This window comes from Mesoplodon bidens (genome assembly GCF_964165515.1).
Source record: "Mesoplodon bidens genome assembly, chromosome: 2".
Lineage (NCBI taxonomy): Eukaryota > Metazoa > Chordata > Mammalia > Artiodactyla > Ziphiidae > Mesoplodon > Mesoplodon bidens.
The window spans coordinates 63,695,618-63,720,698 of NC_138177.1; the positions used below are offsets into that span (position 1 = coordinate 63,695,618).

Below are 25,081 nucleotides of genomic sequence, written 5' to 3' on the forward strand. Positions count from 1 at the left end.
GATGCAAAAATCCTCAGCAAAATACTAGCAAACAAAATCCAACAGCACATTAAAATCATCATACACCATGATCAAGTGGGGTTTATCCCAGGAATGCAAGGATTCTTCAATGTATGCAAATCAATCAATGTGATAAACCACATTAACAAATTGAAGGAGAAAAACCATATGATCATCTCAATAGATGCAGGAAAAGCTTTTGACAAAATTCAACAACCATTTATGACAAAAACCCTCCAGAAAGTAGGCATAGAGGGAACTTACCTCAACATAATAAAGGCCATATATGACAAACCCACAGCCAACATCGTTCTCAATGGTGAAAAACTGAAACCATTTCCACTAAGATCAGGAACAAGAAGACAAGGTTGCCCACTCTCACCACTATTATTTAACATAGTTTTGGAAGTTCCAGCCACAGCAATCAGAGAAGAAAAAGAAATAAAAGGAATCCAAATTGGAAAAGAAGAAGTAAAACTGTCACTGTTTGCAGATGACATGATACTGTACATAGAGAATCCTAAAGATGCTACCAGAAAACTACTAGAGCTAATCAATGAATTTGGTAGAGTAGCAGGATACAAAACTAATGCACAGAAACCTCTTGCATTCCTATACACTAATGATGAAAAATCTGAAAGAGATATTAAGGAATCACTTCCATTTACCATTGCAACAAAAAGAATAAAATATCTAGGAATAAACCTACCTAAGGAGACAAAAGACCTGTGTGCAGAAAACGGTAAGACAGTGATGAAAGAAATTAAAGATGATACAAACAGATGTAGAGATATACCATGTTGTTGGGTTGGAAGAATCAACATTGTGAAAATGACTATACTACCTAAAGCAATCTGCAGATTCAATGCAATCCCTATCAAACTACCAATGGCGTTTTTCACAGAACTAGAACAAAAAATTTCCCAATTTGTATGGAAACACAAAAGACCCCAAATAGCCAAAGCAATCTTGAGAAAGAAAAACGGAGCTGGAGGAATCAAGCTCCCAGACTTCAGACTATACTACAAAGCTACAGTAATCAAGACAGAATGGTACTGGCACAGAAACAGAAATATAGCTCAATGGAACTGGACAGAAAGCCCACAGATAAACACACACAACTATGGTCACCTTATCTCTAGGCAAGAGTATACAATGGAGAAAAGACAGCCTCTTCAATAAGTGGTGCTGGGAAAACTGGACAGCTACATGTAGAAGAATGAAATTAGAAGATTCCCTAACACCATACACAAAAATAAACTCAAAATGGATTAAAGACCTAAATTTAAGGCCAGACACTATCAAACTCTTAGAGGAAAACATAGGCAGAACACTCTATGACATAAATCACAGCAACATCCTTTTTGACCCACCTCTTAGAGAAAGGGAAATAAAAACAAAAATAAACAAATGGGACCTAATAAAACTTAAAAGCTTTTTGCACAGTAAAGAAAACCATAAAAAAGATGAAAAGACAACCCTAAGAATGGGAGAAAATATTTTCAAACAAAGCAACTGACAAAGGATTAATCTCCAAAATCTACAAGTAGCTCATGCAGTTCAACATCAAAAAAAAAAAAAAAACCCAATCCAAAAATGGGCAGAAGACCTAAATAGACATTTCTCCAAAGAAGATATACAGATTGCCTTCAAACACATGAAAGGATGCTCAACATCACTAATCATTAGAGAAATGCAAGTCAAAACTACAGTGAGGTATATCACCTCACACCAGTCAGAATGGCCGTCATCAAAAAATCGACAAACAATTAATGCTGGAGAGGGTGTGGAGAAAAGGGAACCCTCTTGCACTGTTGGTGGGAATGTAAATTGATACAACCACTATGGAGAACAGTATGGAGGTTCCTTAAAAAACTAAAAATAGGGCTTCCCTGGTGGTGCAGTGGTTGAGAGTCCGCCTGCCAATGCAGGGGACACGGGTTCGTGCCCTGGTCCAGGAAGATCCCACATGCCACGGAGCAGCTGGGCCCGTGAGCCATGGCTGCTGAGCCTGCGCGTCCGGAGCCTGTGCTCCGCAACGGGAGAGGCCACAACAGTGAGAGGCCCACGTACCGCAAAAAAAAAAAAAACTAAAAACTAAAAATAGAACTACCATATGACCCAGAAATCCCACCACTGGGCATATACCCAGAGAAAACCATAATTCAAAAAGAGTCATGTACCACAATGTTCATTACAGCACTATTTACAATAGCCAGGACATGGAAGCAACCTAAGTGCCCATCAACAGATGAATGGATAAAGAAGATGTGGCACATACGTACAATGGAATATTACTCAGCTATAAAAAGACGAAACTGAGTTATTTGTAGTGAGGTGGATGGACCTAGAGTCTGTCATACAGAGTGAAGTCAGAGAGAGTAAAACAAATACTATATGCTAACACATATATATGGAATCTAAAACCAAAAAAAAAGCTTCTAATGAAGCTAGGGGCAAGATAGGAATAAAGACACAGACGTATAGAATGGACTTGAGGACACGGGGAGGGGGAAGGGTAAGCTGGGAGGAAGTAAGAGAGTAGCATTGACATATATGCACTACCAGATGTAAAATAGATAGCTACTGGGAAGCAGCTGCATGGCACAGGGAGATGAGCTCACTGCTTTGCAACCACCTAGAGGGGTGGGATAAGGAGGGTGGGAGGGAGACGGAAGAGGGAGGGGATATGGGTATATATGTATGCATTTGGCTGATTCACTCTGTTATACAGCAGAAACTAACACAGCAATGTAAAGCAATTATACTCCAATAAAGATGTTAATAAATAAACTCATGAGAAAATGTAAATGAATGAATGCCTCCTTAACATGATAAAATATATGTACCTGAGTCATAAAACAGCACCTTAATTAGTAAGGAAGCCCTAATGGCCAGTAACAACACAAGAATGCCAACTATCTTCACGACTATTAAACATTGTTCTGGAAGCATTACTCAAAGTAATTAGCCTAGAAAGAACACTTAGAGGCATAAAAATTGAAAAAGAAGAAACTACACGTTTGAAGATGACATAAGAGTACTCCTAGAAATTAAATTATCTGTAATTAAAAACAGTGTAGTACCTATGCATAAATAGACAGATAAACCAATGGAAAAGAGTAGAAAGTCAAGTGTTAGACCCAATTAGTATATGATCTAGAATATGATTACTGGAGCCAATCATTGGGACAAAAATAATCTTCCTAATAAATGGAACAACTGGATATCCATTTGGAAAAAGATAAAATTAGATCCATTCCTTACACCATACATAAGAATAAACTCAAATGAATCAGAGATCTAAATGTAAAGATTTAAAGTATACAAATTCTAGAAGAAAACATGCGAATTACTCTATCACAAGAAAAGTTAAAATACAAATGACAACCAGAAAGAAAATATTTGCAATATTTCTCAAACATAAGACTAATATCTCTAATATACAAAAAAGTTTTAAATTTGAAGGAAAGAACAAAAGTCTTACAGAAAAACAGGCAAAAGATATATAGACAATTCACAAAGAGATATTGATATAATCATGGCCTTTAAACATATGAAAAGATGTTTAACTTTATTGATAATACAATTTAAATGCAAACCAAAAACTATACTGAGATACAACTGCTCACCCATCAGACTGGTAAAAATTCAAAAGGTTGACAGTACACTGAGTCTGCAAAGCTGAGGAAAACCAGCACTCTCATACTGATATGTTGCTAGTGGAGATGTGAAATGGTGCTGCCCCACACATAGGCATTTACATGTTCACCTAACAATCCCACTTCTAGGAATTTACCCTGAGTGTATATCGGCAACAATATAAAAACACCTATGCGCAAGGTTATTGATTACAGCACTATTCACAATTGCAAAACACTGGAAATTACCTAAATGTCCAAGCATAGGGAATTAGAAACTATGGTACACACGTAAAATGGAGTACTTTGGAGCTATAAAAAAAGAATAAGAAAGATCTCTGTAAATACGATATGGAGTAGATTTTTTAAGTGAAGAAAGCAAATGCAAAAGAGCAAATACAGTATGCTACCTTTTGTGTAAGAATGGAAAATAATAAACACATATATTTGCTTCTCTTTACCAAAGAGAGAGAGACAGAGAGAAGATAAACCAGAAAACAATGAACTTGCTTACCTACAAGGGGTGGCAGGGAGGAACAGTATGAATATGGGAGGGGGGCTAACACTTCTCTTTTTCATAGTTTGAGTTTTAGAAGCATGTGGATGTTCCATATATTCAAAATACAAAATTAAATCAAAAAGGATGAGGGGGGAAAACTAAAACTGAAAGCAAACTGAAACAAATGAACTCAATTGTATTTCTTTTTTTTTTTTAATTATTTTTTTGGCAGTGTTGGATCTTCGTTGGTGTGCACAGGCTTTCTCTAGTTGCAGCAAGCACAGGCTTCTCATTGCACTGGCTTCTCTTGTTGCAGATCACGGGCTCTAGGTGCATGGGCTTCAGTAGCTGCAGTGCGTGGGCTCAGTAGTTGTGGCGCGGGCTCTAGGGTGCGCAGGCTTCAGTAGTTGTGGCATGCAGGCTCAGTAGTTGTGGCACACGAGCTTAGCTGCTCCGCAGCATGTGGGATCTTCCCGGACTAGGGATCAAACCCATGTCCCCTGCATTGGCAGGCGGATTCATAACCACTGGGCTACCAGGGAAGTCCCTCAATTGTATTTCTAATAAATACCAATAAATATAATGAAGGGGAAAAAAAGAAAGAATGTAAAACGAACACAGTATTTAACTGTATATTCTCAATCTTTGGCAGAGTAGAGGGAAAAGGGAAATTGTTAACAAATTCTGTACTGTTTCACATAGGGTCTTTTTGGTAATGATGTGGGCAAAGCAATTCTGAAACAATTTTAGATATTACATAGAGTTGAACAAATGAGTAAATACATTGAGGCTTTCGAGGGCCAGAGTTCTCACTGAGCCAGAAAGGATATACAATTATAGAACGGCAAAAGGCAACAAAGAACCCTGAGAAGACAAGTCAGAATTGAAAGTACTGATGCGAACTCATGATTTCTAAAATATGTGTATGTATGTGTATATGTATGCATATTTGCATGAACCTGCATACTTCCTCTGTCCTCTGAAAGAGTCAAAGAGCAAAAACATCCCAGGGCCAGTGAGCATATCTAGCACTCAGATCTTGGTCTCTAATATTATTCCTCACTAAAAGAAACCAGGAATCCTCAGAGAAATACTGATTCCAGAGTTTTGGCAGGATGGGTACAGGATGAGTCTAGAACATCTGTTATGCCAGAAAGCAAGGAAGTGTTAAAGAAAAAAAAAAGAGAGAGAAGAGAAGGAAAGAAAAGGAAGGGTAGGTAGAAAGAGAGAGGGAGGGAGAAGGAAAGAAAAGAAAGAAGGAAGGAAGAAAGGAAGGGAGGGAGGAAGGAGGGAGGAAGAAAGAAAACTTGGGGGCATATCACAAGGACACAGGATCTACCTTGAAAGGTTTCATACTAAAAAAAGATCTGGGACAATTTGAGTACCAAAACAATTGGTACCTAATTAATTCTAAACCACTGAAAAAATGGAAATACGTGAGTCCATACTGATAATAACAAGATAACTAGTAAGGAAGGAGGACAGGCTCTTATGGTAGAATGCTGAACTGAAGGTCAACTGGCAAGTGTGGAGGAGTGCTATAGGTGAAAAATTAGCATTTTTCAACTATTATACCAAAGATTCAATCAATAATCATCCACGGATGCATAAATCTTAGGGGAAATTTTAATGAACAGGATATTTCCATGATCTTACAACGTCTCCCCACAAACTGGCTGCGGGGAAAAATACTACACAGTGGCAAAAATAGGACAACAGCTTGACTGAGTGATCAGTTTCACACTATCAATGAAAGGACCTTGTTAACCTCCAGATGTGATACCTAAAATAAGGAATGTTCTGTTAAAAAGAAAAACATGTCTGCTGCAACTACTGAAGCTCGTGCCTAGAGCCTACACTCAGCAACAGGAGAAGCCACCGCCATGAGAAGCCCGCGCAACGCAACGAAGAGTAGCCCCAGCTCGCTGCAACTAGAGAAAGCCCGTGTGCAGCAATGAAGACCCAATGCAGCCAAAAATAAATAAATAAATAAATAAAAATTTAAAAATAAGTAAATGTTCAAAATGATCTTTAAGATAATTCCAGGTTCTCATTTCATATTTTCTGCACACATAATACTAAAACTAAATTCCAGTCCATGATACATAAAAGAGATATGCACTTAGGAATCATTTAAACATTTGATTATGTATGTATAGTGTCTAATTCCTTTTCATCTTATTCAGGAAGCTCAAATATCCACTGGATAAGTGTTTACTGAGTACTTACGGTAGGCTATAAGTCATTTCATTTACCCTTTTAAATCTCTGCTATGCGTGTGTGATCAGCAGACCAGCAGCTTTAGCATCACCTAGGAGTTTGTTAGAAACGCAGAATCTTACACGCAACCCAGACCTTATTGAATCAGAATCTGCACTTTAACAAGATCTTCAGGTGATTCTTATGCACATTAAAGTTAAATAAGGGCTCCTCTACGTGACTTAACAGATTTATTTCTAGCTCCTACTAAATCTGGTGCATGCAGAGTGATTCCCCAGAGCAGCTCTCTTCCATGCCATGACTCATACTTCTTGTTTTCTCCATCTCAACTCACTGCCTCCACAGTCATCAAGACAAGGTAAGAGAGAGCAGAGAACATGGCACAGGATATTTTGTGGTAGACCTGGAAGTGGCTTGTGCAACCTCTAGCCCAAACTCCATTGGCCAAAACTGAGTCAAAAGCCCCAGTCTAACTGCAAGGAGGCTCAGAAATGTAGTCATCTTATGTATCCACCCAAGGAAAATGAATAAAGTTTACTAATGGATACTGTGATATCTCAGAAACACCATGGAAAGCTGCATAACCAGGCCTGAGCAAAGTCAGAGCAAGGAGAATTATGATGAGGACCATGAACAGAAGTTCTACTTCTCTCAGTTCAAATTCTAATGCCAATGGCCAGCCAGTAAACTGGCTCACCTGGCTCATGTTTTATCAAGAGGTTCACTCTTGGTCTAATCAGCTGGCAACTCAAAGAAAAAAAAAAGCAGACATAAACTGGCAAAAATTTCAAAGTCATCTTCATCCCAAGCAGCACCACCCTTTTATACAATTCCAAATGAAACAAAAACTTTCTCAAAGTTTATTCAAATCTTTAATTACAAAAAGTGATACAAGCTTTGAAAAATACAAAATATATAAAGTACAAAAGGATATCTTCCCCCCTCTAAGTCCCATCCTCCAAAAGTTACCATATTAGAATTCTGGGGTGTTCTTCCAGACTTCTACACACATACTGGATGTTTCCACATCCACTGTTTCCACATCTACTGTAGAAACAGATCCACTTCAATCTTAACAGCTACATGGATTCTACAATATGGCTGCACCATAACTTAACCAGTTCCTATTAATGCACATTAAAATTCTCTCTCCTTTTTTCTTAATTACCAAAATGCTATACTAAGTATCCTTGTGCAACCATTGTTATTTTCATTTGTCAGAATCCCAAAAATAGGGTCAAGAAAACATAGTGCTCAATTTTGCTAGGTACTACCAAATTGCCCTCCAAAGGGGCATACCAATTTACACTCCTACAAATGTCTGAATGCTCTCTAGTTCATAGCTGTGCTTACAAGGAACATAATAGACACTTTATTTTAGAGTCATTATGAGAATTAAGTGAAGTACTATTTAAGGTAAAGCGCTTAAAATCATGCCTGTCATTGCTTAGTAAGTGATAATCAATATTAGCTATTGAATAATAATTTTCAGTCATCACATACTGTGGCAACAAGTAAATGGAAAATGGCTCTCTTACTTTCCCTTAATAATCAAGGTTAATGACCATCGCAAGTCCCTTGACTCTTAAACGACCAGAACCTGCCAGAGTTAGAAGATGGGAAGCAAACGTTGAACAAGTCATCCTAACAGAGAGGCACTAACTCCATACTTTGGTTCCTGATCCCAGTATATCCTGGCAGGTTACAAGAAAACCAGAACAAATATTGTTCATGGTTCACAACATACACTAGAGAACAAATCTGAGCCTCTCCAAATGTCACAAAAGACATGTACAGTGTTTTATAACGGTGGTTCTCAAAGTATGGTCCCGGGACTCCAAAGCCCTTTCAGGAGGCCCACGAGGTCAAAACTATTTTCATAATAATACTAAGACATTTTTTGTCTTTTTTATTCTCTTTCTCTCACAATGTACAGTGGAGTTTTCTAGAGGCTAAATGACTTGTTATTTTACAATACACTAAATGCAGGAGCAGTTGTGAGAATCTGAGGGTGTTTTATTAAGCCAGACATTAAAGAGACATACAAAAATGAAAGCAAGCGAATTTTCTCAGCAAATTTTCTTTTGTTTTGCAAATACAGTCTGTGTCATTAAAATCCTTGTCAAAATGCAATGATTCATTATGTTTAAATCCAATTGTCCCTTGGTATCTGCAATGGATTGGTTCCAGGACCCTCACAATACTAAAATCCTCAGACGCTCAAGTCCCTCATGTAAAATGGCATACTATTTACATACAACCTACACACATCCTTTAATATACTTTAAATCATCTCTAGATTATTTATAATACCTAATACAATGTAAATGTATGTAAATAGTTGTAAATAAAAGGTAAATGCTATGTAAATAGTTGCCTTTGCACTGCAAATTCAAGTTTTGCTTTTTGGAACTTTCTGGACTTCTTCTGTCCCCTGAATATCTTTGATCCATGGAGGGCCGACTGTATATAATTTCAAAACTTATCAGTTTTAATATTTTAAGCAGTAAAATCAATAAATATAACCACACTGCTTGCATGGTTATGTTTTGTTTAAACCCCTGCAGGGCCCTAAATAACTTTTTATTTGAACCCTCCTATGAAATCTTTTTCTATAATTTTTAAGAGGGTAAAGTGGTCCTGAGACTGAAGTTTGAGAACCACTGGTGTATGAAATCAGCTGCCTCAAATGACAGCGTAAGTCAAGAGCAGTCAAACCATAGGTATTAGCCCGCTGCTTCAATTCTCTTTCTGTGAAGGTCAGAGCCAATCTTGTAAGGAGTAGCACGGCTTCACAGAAGATTTCAGTGGGTCTCAGAGATGGCAGCACAAGTAGAAAAGGCAAATCCAAGGGCAGGAAAAAATGAGTGTTCCAATGAGAACAAATCAATGATTCCTCCATGACAAAAGGGTCTAAAATAGGGGCTCCCCTGGTGGCGCAGTGGTTGGGAGTCCGCCTGCTGATGCAGGGAGCGCGGGTTCGTGCCCCGGGCCGGGAGGATCCCACGTGCCGCGGAGCGGCTGGGCCCGTGAGCCGTGGCCGCTGGGCCTGCGCGTCCGGAGCCTGCGCTCCGCAGTGGGGGGGGGCCACAACAGTGAGAGGCCCGCGTACCGCAAAAAAAAAAAAAAAAAAGGTCTAAAATAAAAACCTGACACCAGCTGGCAAGGTTCCCAAACATGTGCTGCCATTTGGGGAACTCAGGATCCCTAACAAACTGGGCACTCTGTACCAGTAAAAGCCACAATAGCCATGGTGAGAGGAAGCCTGCACTGTTGAGTTCTAGGCACCAGCCTCCATCCCTGTCCCCATGGTTGCTCTGTTCTTGAGCCCTTGAACAAGCACCAGGCTGCCTGAAGAAGGAGAACTTATTGCTATCCACAAAGCAGGCCCTCCTGTCTGATTAAGAACGTCCTCTGCTGTGGCATTCACATGGACCAAATGTTTTCAGGCTCAGGGCTCTGCCATACAGCCCTTCACCAAACTTCCATGCAGAAGAAAAGGACGAAGCAAAAGAAACAGGAATTATAACTCCCACTTAAAAAGAAAAATGGAAGTCATATCCAAAGAGTCCTTTCCCAACCGACCTCATTATCAATCCTTCTACTTTATTTTACTGTAAGTCCTTGACCCTCCAGTAAGCCCATTAGCCATTGTCCAGGAATGTGCAAACCCTGATTTCAATGCATCTCTCAAGGTTCTTCCCTTGAGAAGATTTTGCTAGTCTTTCCACCTTCCAAGCCCATCCTCCCAGGAAGAGTCTGCAACACTACAGCAGCTCACTTGCACCTGGTGCTGGGATACTTCACAAAACCAGCTGTAAACCCATAGAATGTCTTTTATACACTATTTGAACAGAAGTGAGCGCCTCCTTGTCTCCACTTGGCTCTTTCTGGTCAGCCCTTAAACCCCGGGTCAGGAAGCCAAAATGAGAATTCTGCCTTTGTTGAAACTATTCCTTCCAATGCCTAGCATTCTTGGTAACTTCACTTATTTAGAAGATTCATCTAACACCTCAGCCTCTCAGTCTCCTGATCATGCCAACATTTTTCTTATTCCCTACCTCAGCCACTTTCTGCATACCCTAAACCCTGTGGTACCAAATCACACACTACTTCTAAAGCATATATATGTCAAGTCATCCCATCCTCTGACCACTCCACCATCGCTTTGAGCACATCAGGTCCTCTAATCCATTGCTTCCACCACATTTCACTGTCCATCACCTTCCTCGTGACCTCAGTCCCTAGCTTAGAAATATGGTCCATGATTACACTCTTCCTTGCCCACGACTTCAGCTTCCTGCTTCCTCTCTCCACCCATCATGATAACCAGGCAGTCCTGGGTGAGCCCAGTTCTCACAGTCAAACTGCCGAGCACTGGGAGAAAAGAGCACTAGTCTGCTAACTGCTCTCACGGTAAATAAATGAACAAAAGTTCTAAGTGCACTTCCCAGCAACCCCGCTATATTTTCCTAAGCAATTCACTTTCCTCTCCTAGAAGAATATTTCACACCTTCTCCTCTCTGAGACTCTGTCACTCAGCAGCCGCCCCCCTAGTTGTCCTCAAGCCTTGCAGTCACTGCTGTTACCTTCTCAGGCACCTCTTCTTCTTACCCCAGTATAAGACGGTATTCCCTCCTGCTTCCAACCCAGGTTCAGCCCTTGGCCAAGACGGATTACATCATCTCACCAGTGTTCTTTTTTTTTGCCCTTTACTGCCTGATCATATTTACCCACACTGTAGCTCAAATGTAGTTGCTTTATTTCCTATAATTGATCTACTCTGTCTCATGAACATGGGGCTGTTTTTTCTATAATTAATCCAAGCTTCCTCAAGAACACTCACCCTAGTAAATAGCCAGAAATGTAATATTTGCCAAATAATATCTCAGTCTCTTCCAGTTAATATTCAGACATTTAAGTTTAACTCTTTACCAGAGCTGGTTTCAACAGTCACTTTCAAGTAAATATTTCTCCAAGTGAGGCTTATGGGACACCCTTATGGTGGCAAGACCTCAGATCTTGACGTCTCTATGGATCCTCACTGGTCTCTGCTGCTAGGCAGTGATCAGGTCCTATGGCTGGACTGGTGCCATCTCACCTTTTGGGATGTCATGCTGCCTCCCATCTCTGGTCTCCATGTTCCTGACTGACCTAGAGTCACACAGTCCTTCGTCATGATGTCTGCTGTTCCACCAGGCCTCTAAGCTTGTCCACATCCTTGAAGTGACATGAGAGCACTTCAGAGTCCCCTGCTACCACAGACTCATGCAGCCGGCCACTTTCTCTTACCACTGCTATGCCCTAGCCCCCAATGTTGGCACAGCAACAGCCTACACAGCTCTCAAGATTTCAAATAAAGAGCAGAGCCAAAGGTCTTCTACTTTTTTCTTTTTTTTTTTTTAAGGCCTTCTACTTTTGACTGCCCCGCCAACCGATTTAATACCCTCACCCCAACCCCAGAACTTTGGCCAGACAAGGAAGGTCAGAACATATGTTTCTCACAATCTATTTTCCCCACCTCTATCCCCTGCTTCCCATAAGCCACCAGGGCTGAAAAAAGATGGGCTTTCCACTTCCAATTCATTCTCCTTCCTCCTGGGAGGCACTAAGCCTCATACTCGGCTTTACTGAGGAAGAAATACCCTCTTTACCCTACAGAAGAAACTATTATTAGAGTTTGCCATGGAAGCTCTTGATATGGAAACTGCAGGTAACTTGGAACTTTAGAAAACCAAAAACAGACGTAGAATGACTTTAAATTCCCCAAAATAGTATCCCTTCACAACTCCAACAGTTAGCATCTCTTGTGTACTAGGTCCCAGATATATAAAGATTAGACTTAGGTCACTTAAGTGGGGCAACCTACAAACAAAATAATTACAATGGAAGTTTATGTGCTACATATACCAAAGCAAAGAGAAGACACAAATAACCCTTGTCAATCTTCTCCAGCTCCATCAAATTAAAAATCTGTGCAGGGCTTCCGTGGTGGCGCAGTGGTTGGGAGTCCGCCTGTCGACACAGGGGACGCGGGTTCGTGCCCCGGTCTGGGAGGATCCCACGTGCCGCAGAGCGGCTGGGCCCGTGGGCCGTGGCCGCTGGGCCTGCGCGACCAGTGCCTGTGTTCTGCAGCAGGAGAGGCCACAACAGTGAGAGGCCCGCGTACCACAAAAAAAAAAAAAAAAAAAAAAATGTGTGCAACAGCAGAAAAAGGATAATATAAATTATTTCAGGTCACAATTTCATTGTCATTTAATCTTTCTCCAATTTATATACCTCATTCTTTCCCACTCACAACACAAAAAAACAGGAGCCAATCCTTCATGAAAGGAAAAAAGCAAGAGAAGTCATGAAGCAGGTTTAAGTTTCTCTATTAATAAAAATAAATATGCAAGAACTAAAGCACTAATCAAAACAGCCCAAGGCCAAAGGAAATCAGGTAGAATCTTATAACAATAAATGATCTGGACAGTAATGAAGTAATTACAATAAATACCTGTTCTTTCATTCTATTTTGTTCCTCCCCCACTTCCCATGGAACTGTTGTTATTCGTTACAGTCTAATATTTTCATTCCATTTCTTAATTCAAATGGAAGGCAGCAAAAGGACAAAAACAACTAGAGGAGAATTCTGCGAGATGTTCATACTACAAATTAAAAGCTTACTACATGCCAGGCACTGGGGTTTATAAAAATTGAAAGACATCTACTCTTAAGGACTTCACAGTTAATAAGTAAAGAAACAAATTTTACTTATAAGGTTATCACCTTGTTACACAGAACTGTATCTCCCCAATGATGAGCATTCAATATTGGTAGAAAACTGCATAAGACAACGCACCAAAGTTTGATTTCTCTAACACTACCCTCAGGCTGCGGTGATTCCCAACTAAGCACTTCAGAAACACAACAACCACTGAAGCAGAAGTGTTCAACAGAGCTCCTACTACTAGCAGCACTAGTTCAGCACTTGTGAACTATGTCCTAGCAATCCAAAATTAAGTGCAAATACTTTTGTGTGTGTAAAGTACTAATAAACAAGTGTTTGTTAGTCCAGTATAAAAAAATCCATTTGTTTGTTTTAGTTTGTTTTGTTTGGATCCTTACTTAGCATTTGCTGATATTACCTTTCCTATGTTTATGTTTGCTGATTTCCCCATTATAATATGCATATGGTGGGAAGTAGAACCTGCCTCCTTTCTTAAAAGCCATGAAGGCCGACTACTCACCTTCTCAACTTCCCTTGTAGCTAGGATGCAGGCAGTGACCCAAGCTCAACCAATCCAAGAACCCCTCTGAGAACTGTGAATCAGAAGCTAATATCCAGAGTTCCCCTGGTTGCCTAGTGGTTAGGATTCTGGGCTTTTACTGCCACGGTCTAGGTTCAGCCCCTGGTCCAGGAACTGAGATCCAGCAAGCCTTGCGGACAGCCAAAAAATTAAATAGAAAAAGAAAAAGAAAAAGCTAATATCACAAAGAAGCATGGCTGAGCGGGCAACTTTCCAGCAATAACCAGTTTCCCAAGCAGCAGTGGCGGCGGCAGTGGTGGCAAGAATAGCAATAGCAGTAGGGTCCAGTGTCATAGTGCTGGCGATACATGCTGCAGAACCCAGTATTACCAGGCAGCGTCAGAAGGAACGTACTCTCCAGGTCCCAACCCCATCTACTTCTGAAGTGCAATTCTGACTGTGGAACTCCCCTGGTTCCTGCCCATTTTCAGAGCTGGGTTTCCTCTAGACTTTAAAAGGATGCCGAGAACTCCCCAAAACTCTTTCATGAAATTCCTTTTTTCGTTTAAATCGTTACAGTTCTTGTCAATAAGAAAAATAAGTGATAGCAGTAATGGAATTGTAATGGTAAATCAAGAAGTATGCCACATACAAAGGGCTGGGTTTGTGCAGTCTATTTGGAAAATGAACAATTCCATATTCCATATGAACTCAAGTTCAGCTCCGATAATTCAATTAATAATCTGTCATGGTGTATTCATTCCAAAACTTTTCTATTCCAACTACTAAATAACTTGGCAGTCTGGTTTTGTCTGCAAAATGATCCACGTCTTCATCAATTAATGTTATAAGACTTAAGAAAAAGCATGTTCTCTGTTCTGGACTACATTCAAACTCTAGAAACATCTCCAAAGGATTTAACAGGAGGAACATCCCAGCTTTCTCTCTAATTTGCTTGAATGAGAATCAAAGGTCTATAACTTTCAATGTTGAAGCCTTCAGCATTTCATTCCTTGAAAGGAATGAATTGTTGTCAACCACACAGTTTACAAAAGCTTCAAATTGTTCTCTCCTCAAAGAATTTTTGTTGTTGTTGCTGTTATCATTACTTCAGGAAGCAACAAATACAATTAAGTAACTTTAAAATACAAAATTAAATAAATTTCTCAATTATGAACCAAATAAGGACATAGTAATACTAATGGTCAAGCTACTGATTTGAGCTTTGCACTTACCCCCTCACCTCCATCCACTGCAATCCCAGACTAATAGGTCTGGAAGAGCAGTCATGGAAAAAAATCATCCCGGCCATCTCAAACACAGCTCTTCTCCTTGACATGTAATAGGAGCTCAAGAACAATTGTTGCTTGAATACAATTCCTATGACTGTGCATACATACTACACATTTCCATAAATTGCTCTCCCATAGCACTTTACATTGATCCAGTGCTTACAGGCTTATAAAACACTTTCACATGAATTCTTGCATCTAGATAGGTGGTGAAGAGTTAGACCTGCCTGCACAGTCATTAAATGCAAAGCACACCATGGAAGCTCAGTAACTTATACTCCTACACCACAGTACTGCATCTCTATTTCAGCCCTTCTGATACACTGTAATTAATTATCTCGCACACTTATCTGCTCCTTAAGGATTCTTAAGGACGTCCCGTTCATCTTTGTATCCCAGGCCAAACAGAACCTGGACCACAGGAAGTGCTCCGTGAACAGCAAGATTCTTCCGCGTCCTGCGAGCCCCGCACTTTCTTGGCGAGGCCTCGGCTGTCAGCCTGACTTACACCATCCGTGCTCCCACTCACCCCGTTGTGATTTCCACAACGGCACCAATGAAGCTTATCGCCCGAGACACAGACTTTTTTGTTCCCCAGCAAAACTACCCACGGCCCAACGTTTCCCCTTAAGTCTGTCCACCGGCTCTCTCCAGTTACTACTACGGCGGGGTGGGGTGGTAGCGGGTCCAGCTCTGCCCTGCAGAGCTGCAGGGGCTGCGCTTGGGGTCCCTCTAACCCCCGCCGAGGCAGCCCAGGGGACGGACGGCCAAGCGGAGTCTGTCAGCTGCGAGGCGTCCCCGGGAGCCGCGCATCTGGGAAGTGCGGGGCTGGGCATCTGGGCAGCACCGCCGAGACCTTGTGCAGCCACGGCCAGGGGGAGTCCCGAGGAGGGCTGCCCCCCCCGCCACGCCCTCAGCACCCCGGACCCCGCACTGCTCTGGACTCAGGTGGGCGAGGGAGGTACGTACCCGAGGAGGCAGCAGTCGCAGACGACACCACGACTCCCCTTGCACACCGTGTACGCCAAAGGATCCGAGCGGAAAAGCAGCTCTCCGGGGCGCAGCGGCGCCAACGCGCGCAGCCCGTTTCCCCTGTCGGCGGTGCTGAACTTTTCCACCTTCGACGGCTCCATCCTCGCAGACTCCCCTCAGCTCAAGCGTCCGCCGCGTTTCGCAGCTGGCGTCTCGCGGGCTGCCGGGAGCCGGGCGCCTGCGCCTTGCGCTCACGTACCCCGAGGGGCGGGGCGAGCGCGACGGAGCCTCTGAGCATGCCCAGATGGAGTCTCGAGGTTGGTCCCGCTGGTCTGGGTGAGGGCGTTGCTGGCTTTCCCACCTGCTCCCCCGGCCTCTCGGACCCGAGGCGGCTCCGCGAGGAGAGGCGGTGTTTTTCCCCTCCAACATTTTATTAGGATAATTTTAATGCAGACGGGAAGTTGAGAGCACAGTTCAGTGAACACCTGTATACCCTCCACCTAGATCAAACAATTCTTACCATTTTGCGGTTTCTGCTCATTTTCTCCCAGTATGTATGTACGTATATGTGTATGTACGTGTGTGTTTATAAAAGTTGTTGAACCGCTTGAAAGTTGTGTTGAACCATTTGAAAGTTGCAGACATCATAACGTTTCATAACTAATACTTTACATCATGATATGTCATAATTAAATACTGTAGCATGCATTTCCACAGAATAAGAACAATATGCTATGAAACTACAACGGACAGGGACTGGACGCCGGAGCGGCGGCTCCATGAAGTCCCTCCCCCGCCTGCTGCTGCTTCTCCTGCTGCTGTTCCCTGCCAGCCTCTTGCTCCGAGGAGATCCTGGAGGCTCATTGGCAGCGGCTCGAGATCTTACAGAAGATGAAGAAACAGTGGAAGATTCTATAAATGACGATGAAGCAGAGGTGGAAGATGATGAACCCACATATTTGGCCGAAGATAAAGAGGAAGAAGATGTATCGGGTGAACCTGAAGCTTCACCGAGTGCAGATACAACCATCCTGTTTGTGAAAGGAGAGTTTCCAGCAGATAACATTGTGAAGTTCCTGGTAGGCTTTACAGACCAGATTTTATTGTTGAATCTCTAGACACCTCATTCCATTATCTTCAGGACTACCAATTTTACATCCAGAATTTCACAGCTCTTCCTCTGAACACTGTAGTGCCGCCCCAGAGGCAGGCAGTTTTTGAGTACTTCTTCATTCTTGCAGAGCCCATGGGTGGAAGGCCCTTTGGTCTGGTCATCGATCTGAACTACAAAGATTTGAACAGCAACATTTTCCAAGATGCTGTCTTCCATCAACAGTTACAATTATTGAGACAGAAGATGGGTTAGATGGAGAAACAATCGTTGTGTATATGTTTCTTACTCGTCTTGGGCTCTTTGTTGTTGTTGGCCTTCATCAGCTCCTGGAATCTAAAAAGCACAAGAGACCCATACAGAAGTAGAGATGGGTAGGTCAAGTCAGAATGATGTTGACATGAGCTGGATTCCTCAGGAAACTTTGAATCAGATCAGTAAAGCTTCACCAAGAAAGTTGCCCAGGAAACAGGCACATCAGTGGGATCTGATGAGTAAATCTTCCTTTGTGCAACAGTTCGGTCTTTACTTAACCTGCACTAGTGTTTTTCAACATGATGGGAATTAGTGCAGAGAAGCCCTATCACCGTAGAAAGCAACTACTACTTAAGTGTGGACTGAGCAATCAGAGTCAATAATATTGCTGAAAATCCACTGCATTTATTTTTCTAAAGTAACAAATCTAGGGACTTCCCTGGTGATCCAGTGGTTAAGACTCCGCACTTCCACTGCAGGGGACACAGGTTCCATCCTTCCTCGGGGAACTAAGATCCTGTATGTCATGTGGTGCATAAAATAAATAAATAAATAAATAAAGTAACAAATTTGAGGGTTTTTTAACCATTAAAATCTATGTGTGTGCGTGTGAGCAGTTGGTCCTACCAGAATCATAGTTAACTACCTGAAGCATGCCTTTAGAACACTAAACATAATGCTATTGTCTCTTCCTTTTGGATGTTTTCTGACATTTTCCCCCAAAACTCAGTATTTGCCCAATATGATTATAGACATCCTGCCTTGGACTGTTTTTAAAGAAAACAATGTTTTTTCCTTAGAATACCTCAAATCCCAATTGATGGCACAACTTTGCATGTTGTTGCTGTTTTACAACTAGTATTCTAAAAGCACAAGCAGGAGTAGCTGCTTTTTAGCAATAGAAGTGGTTTGGTATTTTGCTACTGTTTACTATAATGCGCACCTTCAGAAACCTTCCCAAATGAGTTCAAGGAATTCGGGGATCTCTAGCACCAAAACTGGGAAACATGAAAATTCTGGGTTTGATATATAAAACCAACTTCTCTCTTTTAAAAAGAAAGGGACTTCCCTGGTGGTGCAGTGGTTAAGAATCCGCCTGCCAACGCAGGGAACACAGGTTCGAGCGCTGGTCTGGGAAGATCCCACATGCCGCGGAGCAACTAAGCCCATGCACCACCACTACCGAGCCCACGTGCCACAGCTACTGAAGCCCACACACCTAGAGCCCATGCTCCCCAACAAGAGAAGCCACTGCAATGAGAAGCCCGCTCACTGCAACGAGGATTCAACACAGCCAAAAATAAATAAATTTTTCAAATAAATAAAACAAAGGGAGGGAGGAGGGAGGATGTAGGGAGGGACAGAGGGAAGCAAGGGAAAATGGTACGTTTGTGGAAAGTGAGTTGTCCATTGTCCTATTTCTGACCCAAGAAATAGCTCTAGAATGATTTTTAGACCACTCATTTTTTTAAAATAGATCTTTATTGGAGTATAATTGCTTCACAATACTGTGTTAGTTTCTGCTGTACACCAAAGTGAATCAGCCATATGCATACATATGTCCCCATATCCCCTCCCTCTTGAGCCTCCCTCCCACCCTCCCTATCCCACCCCTCCAGGCGGTCACAAAGCACCGAGCTGATCTCCCTGTGCTATGCTGCTGCCCCACTAGCTATCTGTTTTACATTTAGTAGGTGTATATATGTCGATGCTACTCTCACTTCGCCCCAGCTTCCCCCTCCCACCCTGTGTCCTCAGGCCCATTCTCTATGTCTAAGGTACATTTCTCTTATAATTAGTGATGTTGAGCATTGAGCATCTTTTCACGTGCCTCGTGGCCATCTGTATGTCTTCCTTGGTGAAATGTCTATTTAGGTCTTCTGCCTATTTTTTAACCGGATTGTTTGTTTTTTTGATATTGAGCTCTATGAGCTGTTTGTATATTTTGGAGATTAATCCTTTGCCTGTTTTTTCATTTGCAGATATTTTCTCCCATTCTGAGGGTTGTATTTTTGTATTGTTTATGGTTTCCTTTGCTGTGCAAAACATTTTAAGTCCCATTTCTTTATTTTTGTTTTTATTTCCATTACTCTAGTGTTTTGTTTTTAAGAGATCATTTTTCTCTCCTTAATAGAAGCATCTTGCTTAAGAAAAGTTGCCTTGGTCTACAGACTATTAGTCTACTAACTAATCCTAATCTGCTAAAGAGTTGGATAATTGTTAATGGCTAACCAATTGCTTTTTATCTAATCTTTGGGGTATTTTGGTTGTTGATTTTTTTTTAGTTAATCTGAAGAACTCCAAAATTTTAAGCATTTAAGATCTCAGAACCAAAATTAATTGGACTTCATAAAATTCCTCTTAGTTACCCTTGCCCTAGGTAGTAAATAAATTTGGCGTTATTCTCAGACTGGATAAGTAGTACAGTAAAGTAGTATGAACAAATCAGAGACTTTTCCCATCTGTCTTTAAGCCGTATTCTCCATCATATATTTTGTAAGGAAATGGTAAATGAAAAAAATTTAAATAAATTTTTAAAATATTTATTTATTTACTTGTTTGCATTGGGTCTTAGTTGTGATGTGCCAGCCCTCTAGCTGTGGCACTCGGGCTCCAGAGCACACAGGCTCAGTAGTTGCAGCACATGGGCTTGGTTGCCCTGTGGCATGTGAGATCTTAGTTCCCTGACCAAGGATCAAACCCCTGTCCCCTGCATTGGAAGGCAGATTCTTAACCACTGGACCACCAGGGAAGTCCCAGGAAATGAAATTTTAGTAGCTGTTTAGTTCCTGATCTGTCTTCATTATACTGAACTGACCCCTCTTTATTATAATCCCCACCTGCACCAATGCCCACACACAAAACAAGAAAACAGAACACAAATGAAAAATCTTTCCAAGTTGCTTAAGAATTTAAACATCTGAGCCAAAGCTGATGACAATAAAACAAGTTGCTGTATAGCTATTAATCACTTTGCAAGTAGGACTAAGGACTAAGGTGTCAAATTAACTATACTGGCAATGCTGAGCTATAAACTTTCTATACCTGTAAAAAAAAACCCCAAAAACTACAATATCATCACATCTAAGAAAAGTACTCTATAATAACAAGCAAAAAACATATTCACTTTAAGAATGGCTTTGGTAACATTTTCTTTAAAAACCGGGATTGCATTTTCTTTTTCATGACATTGACTCTTTCAAGATTCCAACCTAACAGCCACTATGGAGAACAGTATGGAGGTTCCTTAAAAAACTAAAAATAGAATTACCATATGACCCAGCAATCCCACTACTGGGCATATACCCTGAGAAAACCATAATTCAAAAAGACACAGGCACCCCAATGTTCATTGCAGCACTATTTACAATAGCCAGGTCATGGAAGCAACCTAAATGCCCATCGACAGAAGAATGGATAAAGAAGATGTGGTACATATATACAATGAACTATTACTCAGCCATAAAAAGGAAGGAAATTGGGTCATTTGTAGAGATGTGGATGAATCTAGAGACTGTCATACAGAGTGAAGTAAGTCAGAAAGAGAAAAACAAATATCGCATATTAACGCACATATGTGGAACCTAGAAAAATGGTACAGATGAACTGGTTTTCAGGGCAGAAATTGAGATGCAGAAGTAGAGAACAAACGTATGGACACCAAGTGGGGGGAAGCAGCGGTGGGTGGGAGTGGTGGTGGGATGAATTGGGAGATGATTTGGGTTGACATGTATACACTGATGTGTATAAAATGGATGACTAATAAGAACCTGGTGCATAAAAATATAAAATAAAATAAAATTCAAAAATTAAAAAAAAGAAAGATTCCAAGATAGGATTCTTGTTAAAATGTTCAACATTCTGTATTTGCCTATTGTTTTCTCCTAGTGCCATTTCACTTGTTCTGCTATTCCCTGTATTTCCTGTAAACTTCAGATTAGATCTAGATGTTAGAAACTAGAGGTTTGATTCAATTCAAGTTAAGTGTTTTTTAGTAAAAACACACTACAAATTATATATTGTTCACTTTTTTTCTTTTTTTGCATTATAACAAATTTAATCAGTTATACATATACATATGTTCCCATATCCCCTCCCTTTTGCATCTCCCTCCCACCCTCCCTATCCCACCCCTCCAGGTGGTCACAAAGCACCGAGCTGATGTCCCTGTGCTATGCGGCTGCTTCCCACTAGCTATCTACCTTCGTTTGGTAGTGTATATATGTCCATGCCGCTCTTTCACTTTGTCACAGCTTACCCTTCCCCCTCCCCATATCCTCAAGTCCATTCTCAAGTAGGTCTGTGTCTTTATTCCTGTCTTACCCCTAGGTTCTTCATGACATTTTTTTTCTTAAATTCCATATATATGTGTCAGCATACAGTATTTGTCTTTCTCTTTCTGACTTACTTCACTCTGTATGACAGACTCTAGGTCCATCCACCTCATTACAAATAGCTCAATTTCATTTCTTTTTATGGCTGAGTAATATTCCATTGTACATATGTGCCACATCCTCTTTACCCATTCATCTGATGATGGACATTTAGGTTGTTTCCATCTCCAGGCTATTGTAAATAGGGCTGCTATGAACATTTTGGTACATGTCTCTTTTTGAATTATGGTTTTCTCAGGGTATATGCCCAGTAGTGGGATTGCTGGGTCATATGGTAGTTCTATTTGTAGTTTTTTAAGGAACCTCCATACCGTTCTCCATAGTGGCTGTACCAATTCACATTCCCACCAGCAGTGCAAGAGTGTTCCTTTTTTTCCACACCCTCTCCAGCATTTATTGTTTCTAGATTTTTTGATGATGGCCATTCTGACTGGTGTGAGATGATATCTCATTGTAGTTTTGATTTGTATTTCTCTAATGAGCAAAGATGTTGAGCATCCTTTCATGTGTTTGTTGGCAGTCTGTATATCTTCTGTGGAGAAATGTCTATTTAGGTCTTCTGCCCATTTTTGGATTGGGTTGTTTGTTTTTTTGTTATTGAGCTGCATGAGCTGCTTATAAATTTTGGAGATTAATCCTTTGTCAGTTGCTTCATTTGCAAATAGTTTCTCCCATTCTGAGGGTTGTCTTTTGGTCTTGTTTATGGTTTCCTTGGCTGTGCAAAAGCTTTTAAGTTTCATTAGGTCCCATGTGTTTATTTTTGTCTTTATTTCCATTTCTCTAGGAGGTGGGTCCAAAAGGATCTTGCTGTGATTTATCTCATAGAGTGTTCTGCCTATGTTTTCCTCTAAGAGTTTGATAGTGTCTGGCCTTACATTTAGGTCTTTAATCCATTTTGAGCTTATTTGTGTGTATGGTGTTAGGGAGTGATCTAATCTCATACTTTTACATGTCCCTATCCAGTTTTCCCAGCACCACTTATTGAAGAGACTGTCCTTTCTCCACTGAACATTCCTGCCTCCTTTATCAAAGATAAGGTGACCATATGTCCGGGGGTTTATCTCTGGGCTTTCTATCCTGTTCCATTGATCTATCTTTCTGTTTTTGTGCCAGTACCATACTGTCTTGATTACTGTAGCTTTGTAGTATAGTCTGAAGTCAGGGAGCCTGATTCCTCCAGCTCCATTTTTCGTTCTCAAGATTGCTTTGGCTATTCGGGGTCTCTTGTGTTTCCATACAAATTGTGAAATTTTTTGTTCTAGTTCTGTGAAAAATGCCAGTGGTAGTTTGATAGGGATTGCATTGAATCTGTAGATTGCTTTGGGTAGTAGAGTCATTTTCACAATGTTGATTCTTCCAATCCAAGAACATGGTACACCTCTCCATCTATTTGTATCATCTTTAATTTCTTTCATCAGTGTCTTATAATTTTCTGCATACAGGTCTTTTGTCTCCCTAGGTAGGTTTATTCCTAGATACTTTATTCTTTTTGTTGCAATGGTAAATGGGAGTGTTTTCTTGATTTCACTTTCAGATTTTTCATCATTAGTATATAGGAATGCCAGAGATTTCTGTGCATTAATTTTGTATCCTGCAACTTTACCAAATTCATTGATTAGCTCTAGTAGTTTTCTGGTAGCATCTTTAGGATTCCCTATGTATAGTATCATGTCATCTGCAAACAGTGACAGCTTGACTTCTTCTTTTCCGATTTGGATTCCTTTTATTTCCTTTTCTTCTCTGATTGCTGTGGCTAAAACTTCCAAAACTATGTTGAATAAGAGTGGTGAGAGTGGGCAACCTTGTCTTGTTCCTGATCTTAGTGGAAATGGTTTCAGTATTTCACCATTGAGGACGATGCTGGCTGTGGGTTTCTCATATATGGCCTTTATTATGTTGAGGAAAGTTCCCTTTATGCCTACTTTCTGCAGGGTTTTTATCATAAATGGGTGTTGAATTTTGTCGAAAGCTTTCTCTGCATCTATTGAGATGATCATATGGTTTTTATTCTTCAATTTGTTAATATGGTGTATCACGTTGATTGATTTGCGTATATTGAAGAATCCTTGCATTCCTGGAATAAACCCCACTTGATCATGGTGTATGATCCTTTTAATGTGCTGTTGGATTCTGTTTGCTAGTATTTTGTTGAGCATTTTTGCATCTATGTTCAACAGTGATATTGGCCTGTAGTTTTCTTTCTTTGTGACATCTTTGTCTGGTTTTGGCATCAAGGTGATGGTGGCCTCATAGAATGAGTTTGGGAGTGTTCCTCCCTCTGCTATATTTTGGAAGAGTTTGAGAAGGATAGGTGTTAGCTCTTCTCTAAATGCTTGATAGAATTCACCTGTGAAGCCATCTGGTCCTGGGCTTTTGTTTGTTGGAAGATTTTTTATCACAGTTTCAATTTCCGTGCTTGTGATTGGTCTGTTCATATTTTCTATTTCTTCCTGATTCAGTCTTGGCAGGTTGTGCATTTCTAAGAATTTGTCCATTTCTTCCAGGTTGTCCATTTTATTGGCATAGAGTTGCTTGTAGTAATCTCTCATGATCTTTTGTATTTCTGCAGTGTCAGTTGTTACTTCTCCTTTTTCATTTCTAATTCTATTGATTTGAGTCTTCTCCCTTTTTTTCTTGATGAGTCTGGCTAATGGTTTATCAATTTTGTTTATCTTCTCAAAGAACCAGCTTTTAGTTTTATTGATCTTTGCTATCGTTTCCTTCATTTTTTTTTCATTTATTTCTGATCTGATTTTTATGATTTCTTTCCGTCTGCTAACTTTGGGATGTTTTTGTTCTTCTTTCTCTAATTGCTTTAGGTGCAAGGTTAGGTTGTTTATTCGAGATGTTTCCTGTTTCTTAAGGTGGGATTGTATTGCTATAAACTTCCCTCTTAGAACTGCTTTTGCTGCATCCCTTAGGTTTTGGGTCGTCGTGTCTCCATTGTCATTTGTTTCTAGGTATTTTTTTATTTCCTGTTTGATTTCTTCAGTGATCACTTCGTTATTAAGTAGTGTATTGTTTAGCCTCCATGTGTTTGTATTTTTTACAGCTCTTTTCCTGTAATTGATATCTAGTCTCATAGCATTGTGGTCGGAAAAGATACTTGATATGATTTCAATTTTCTTAAATTTACCAAGGCTTGATTTGTGACCCAAGATATGATCTATCCTGGAGAATGTTCCATGAGCACTTGAGAAAAATGTGTATTCTGTTGTTTTTGGATGGAATGTCCTATAAATATCAATTAAGTCCATCTTGTTTAATGTATCATTTAAAGCTTGTGTTTCCTTATTTATTTTCATTTTGGATGATCTGTCCATTGGTGAAAGTGGGGTGTTAAAGTCCCCTACTATGATTGTGTTACTGTCGATTTCTCCTTTTATGGCTGTTAGTATTTGCCTTATGTATTGAGGTGCTCCTATGTTGGGTGCATAAATATTTACAATTGTTATATCTTCTTCT

At 40.6% G+C, this 25,081-nt stretch overlaps 1 protein-coding gene and 1 pseudogene across 3 annotated transcripts in view; one reads left to right on the forward strand and one right to left on the reverse strand.

Annotated features, from left to right (window-relative positions):
• Positions 1-16,088, reverse strand: part of SMYD3 (SET and MYND domain containing 3) — a 754,146-nt gene extending 738,058 nt beyond the window's left edge. For both annotated transcript variants that reach the window (XM_081224651.1, XM_081224650.1), the window contains exon 1: positions 15,854-16,088. In XM_081224651.1, the coding sequence (XP_081080777.1) occupies positions 15,854-16,017 (164 nt within the window). In that variant the 5' untranslated portion in view covers positions 16,018-16,088. The remainder of the gene's footprint in view (positions 1-15,853) is intronic.
• Positions 16,089-16,635: 547 nt separating this feature from the next.
• LOC308629670 (translocon-associated protein subunit alpha-like) lies at positions 16,636-17,535 on the forward strand (annotated as a pseudogene). The gene has a single exon. The product of its transcript is annotated as a translocon-associated protein subunit alpha-like (transcript).
• Positions 17,536-25,081: the final 7,546 nt, after the last annotated feature.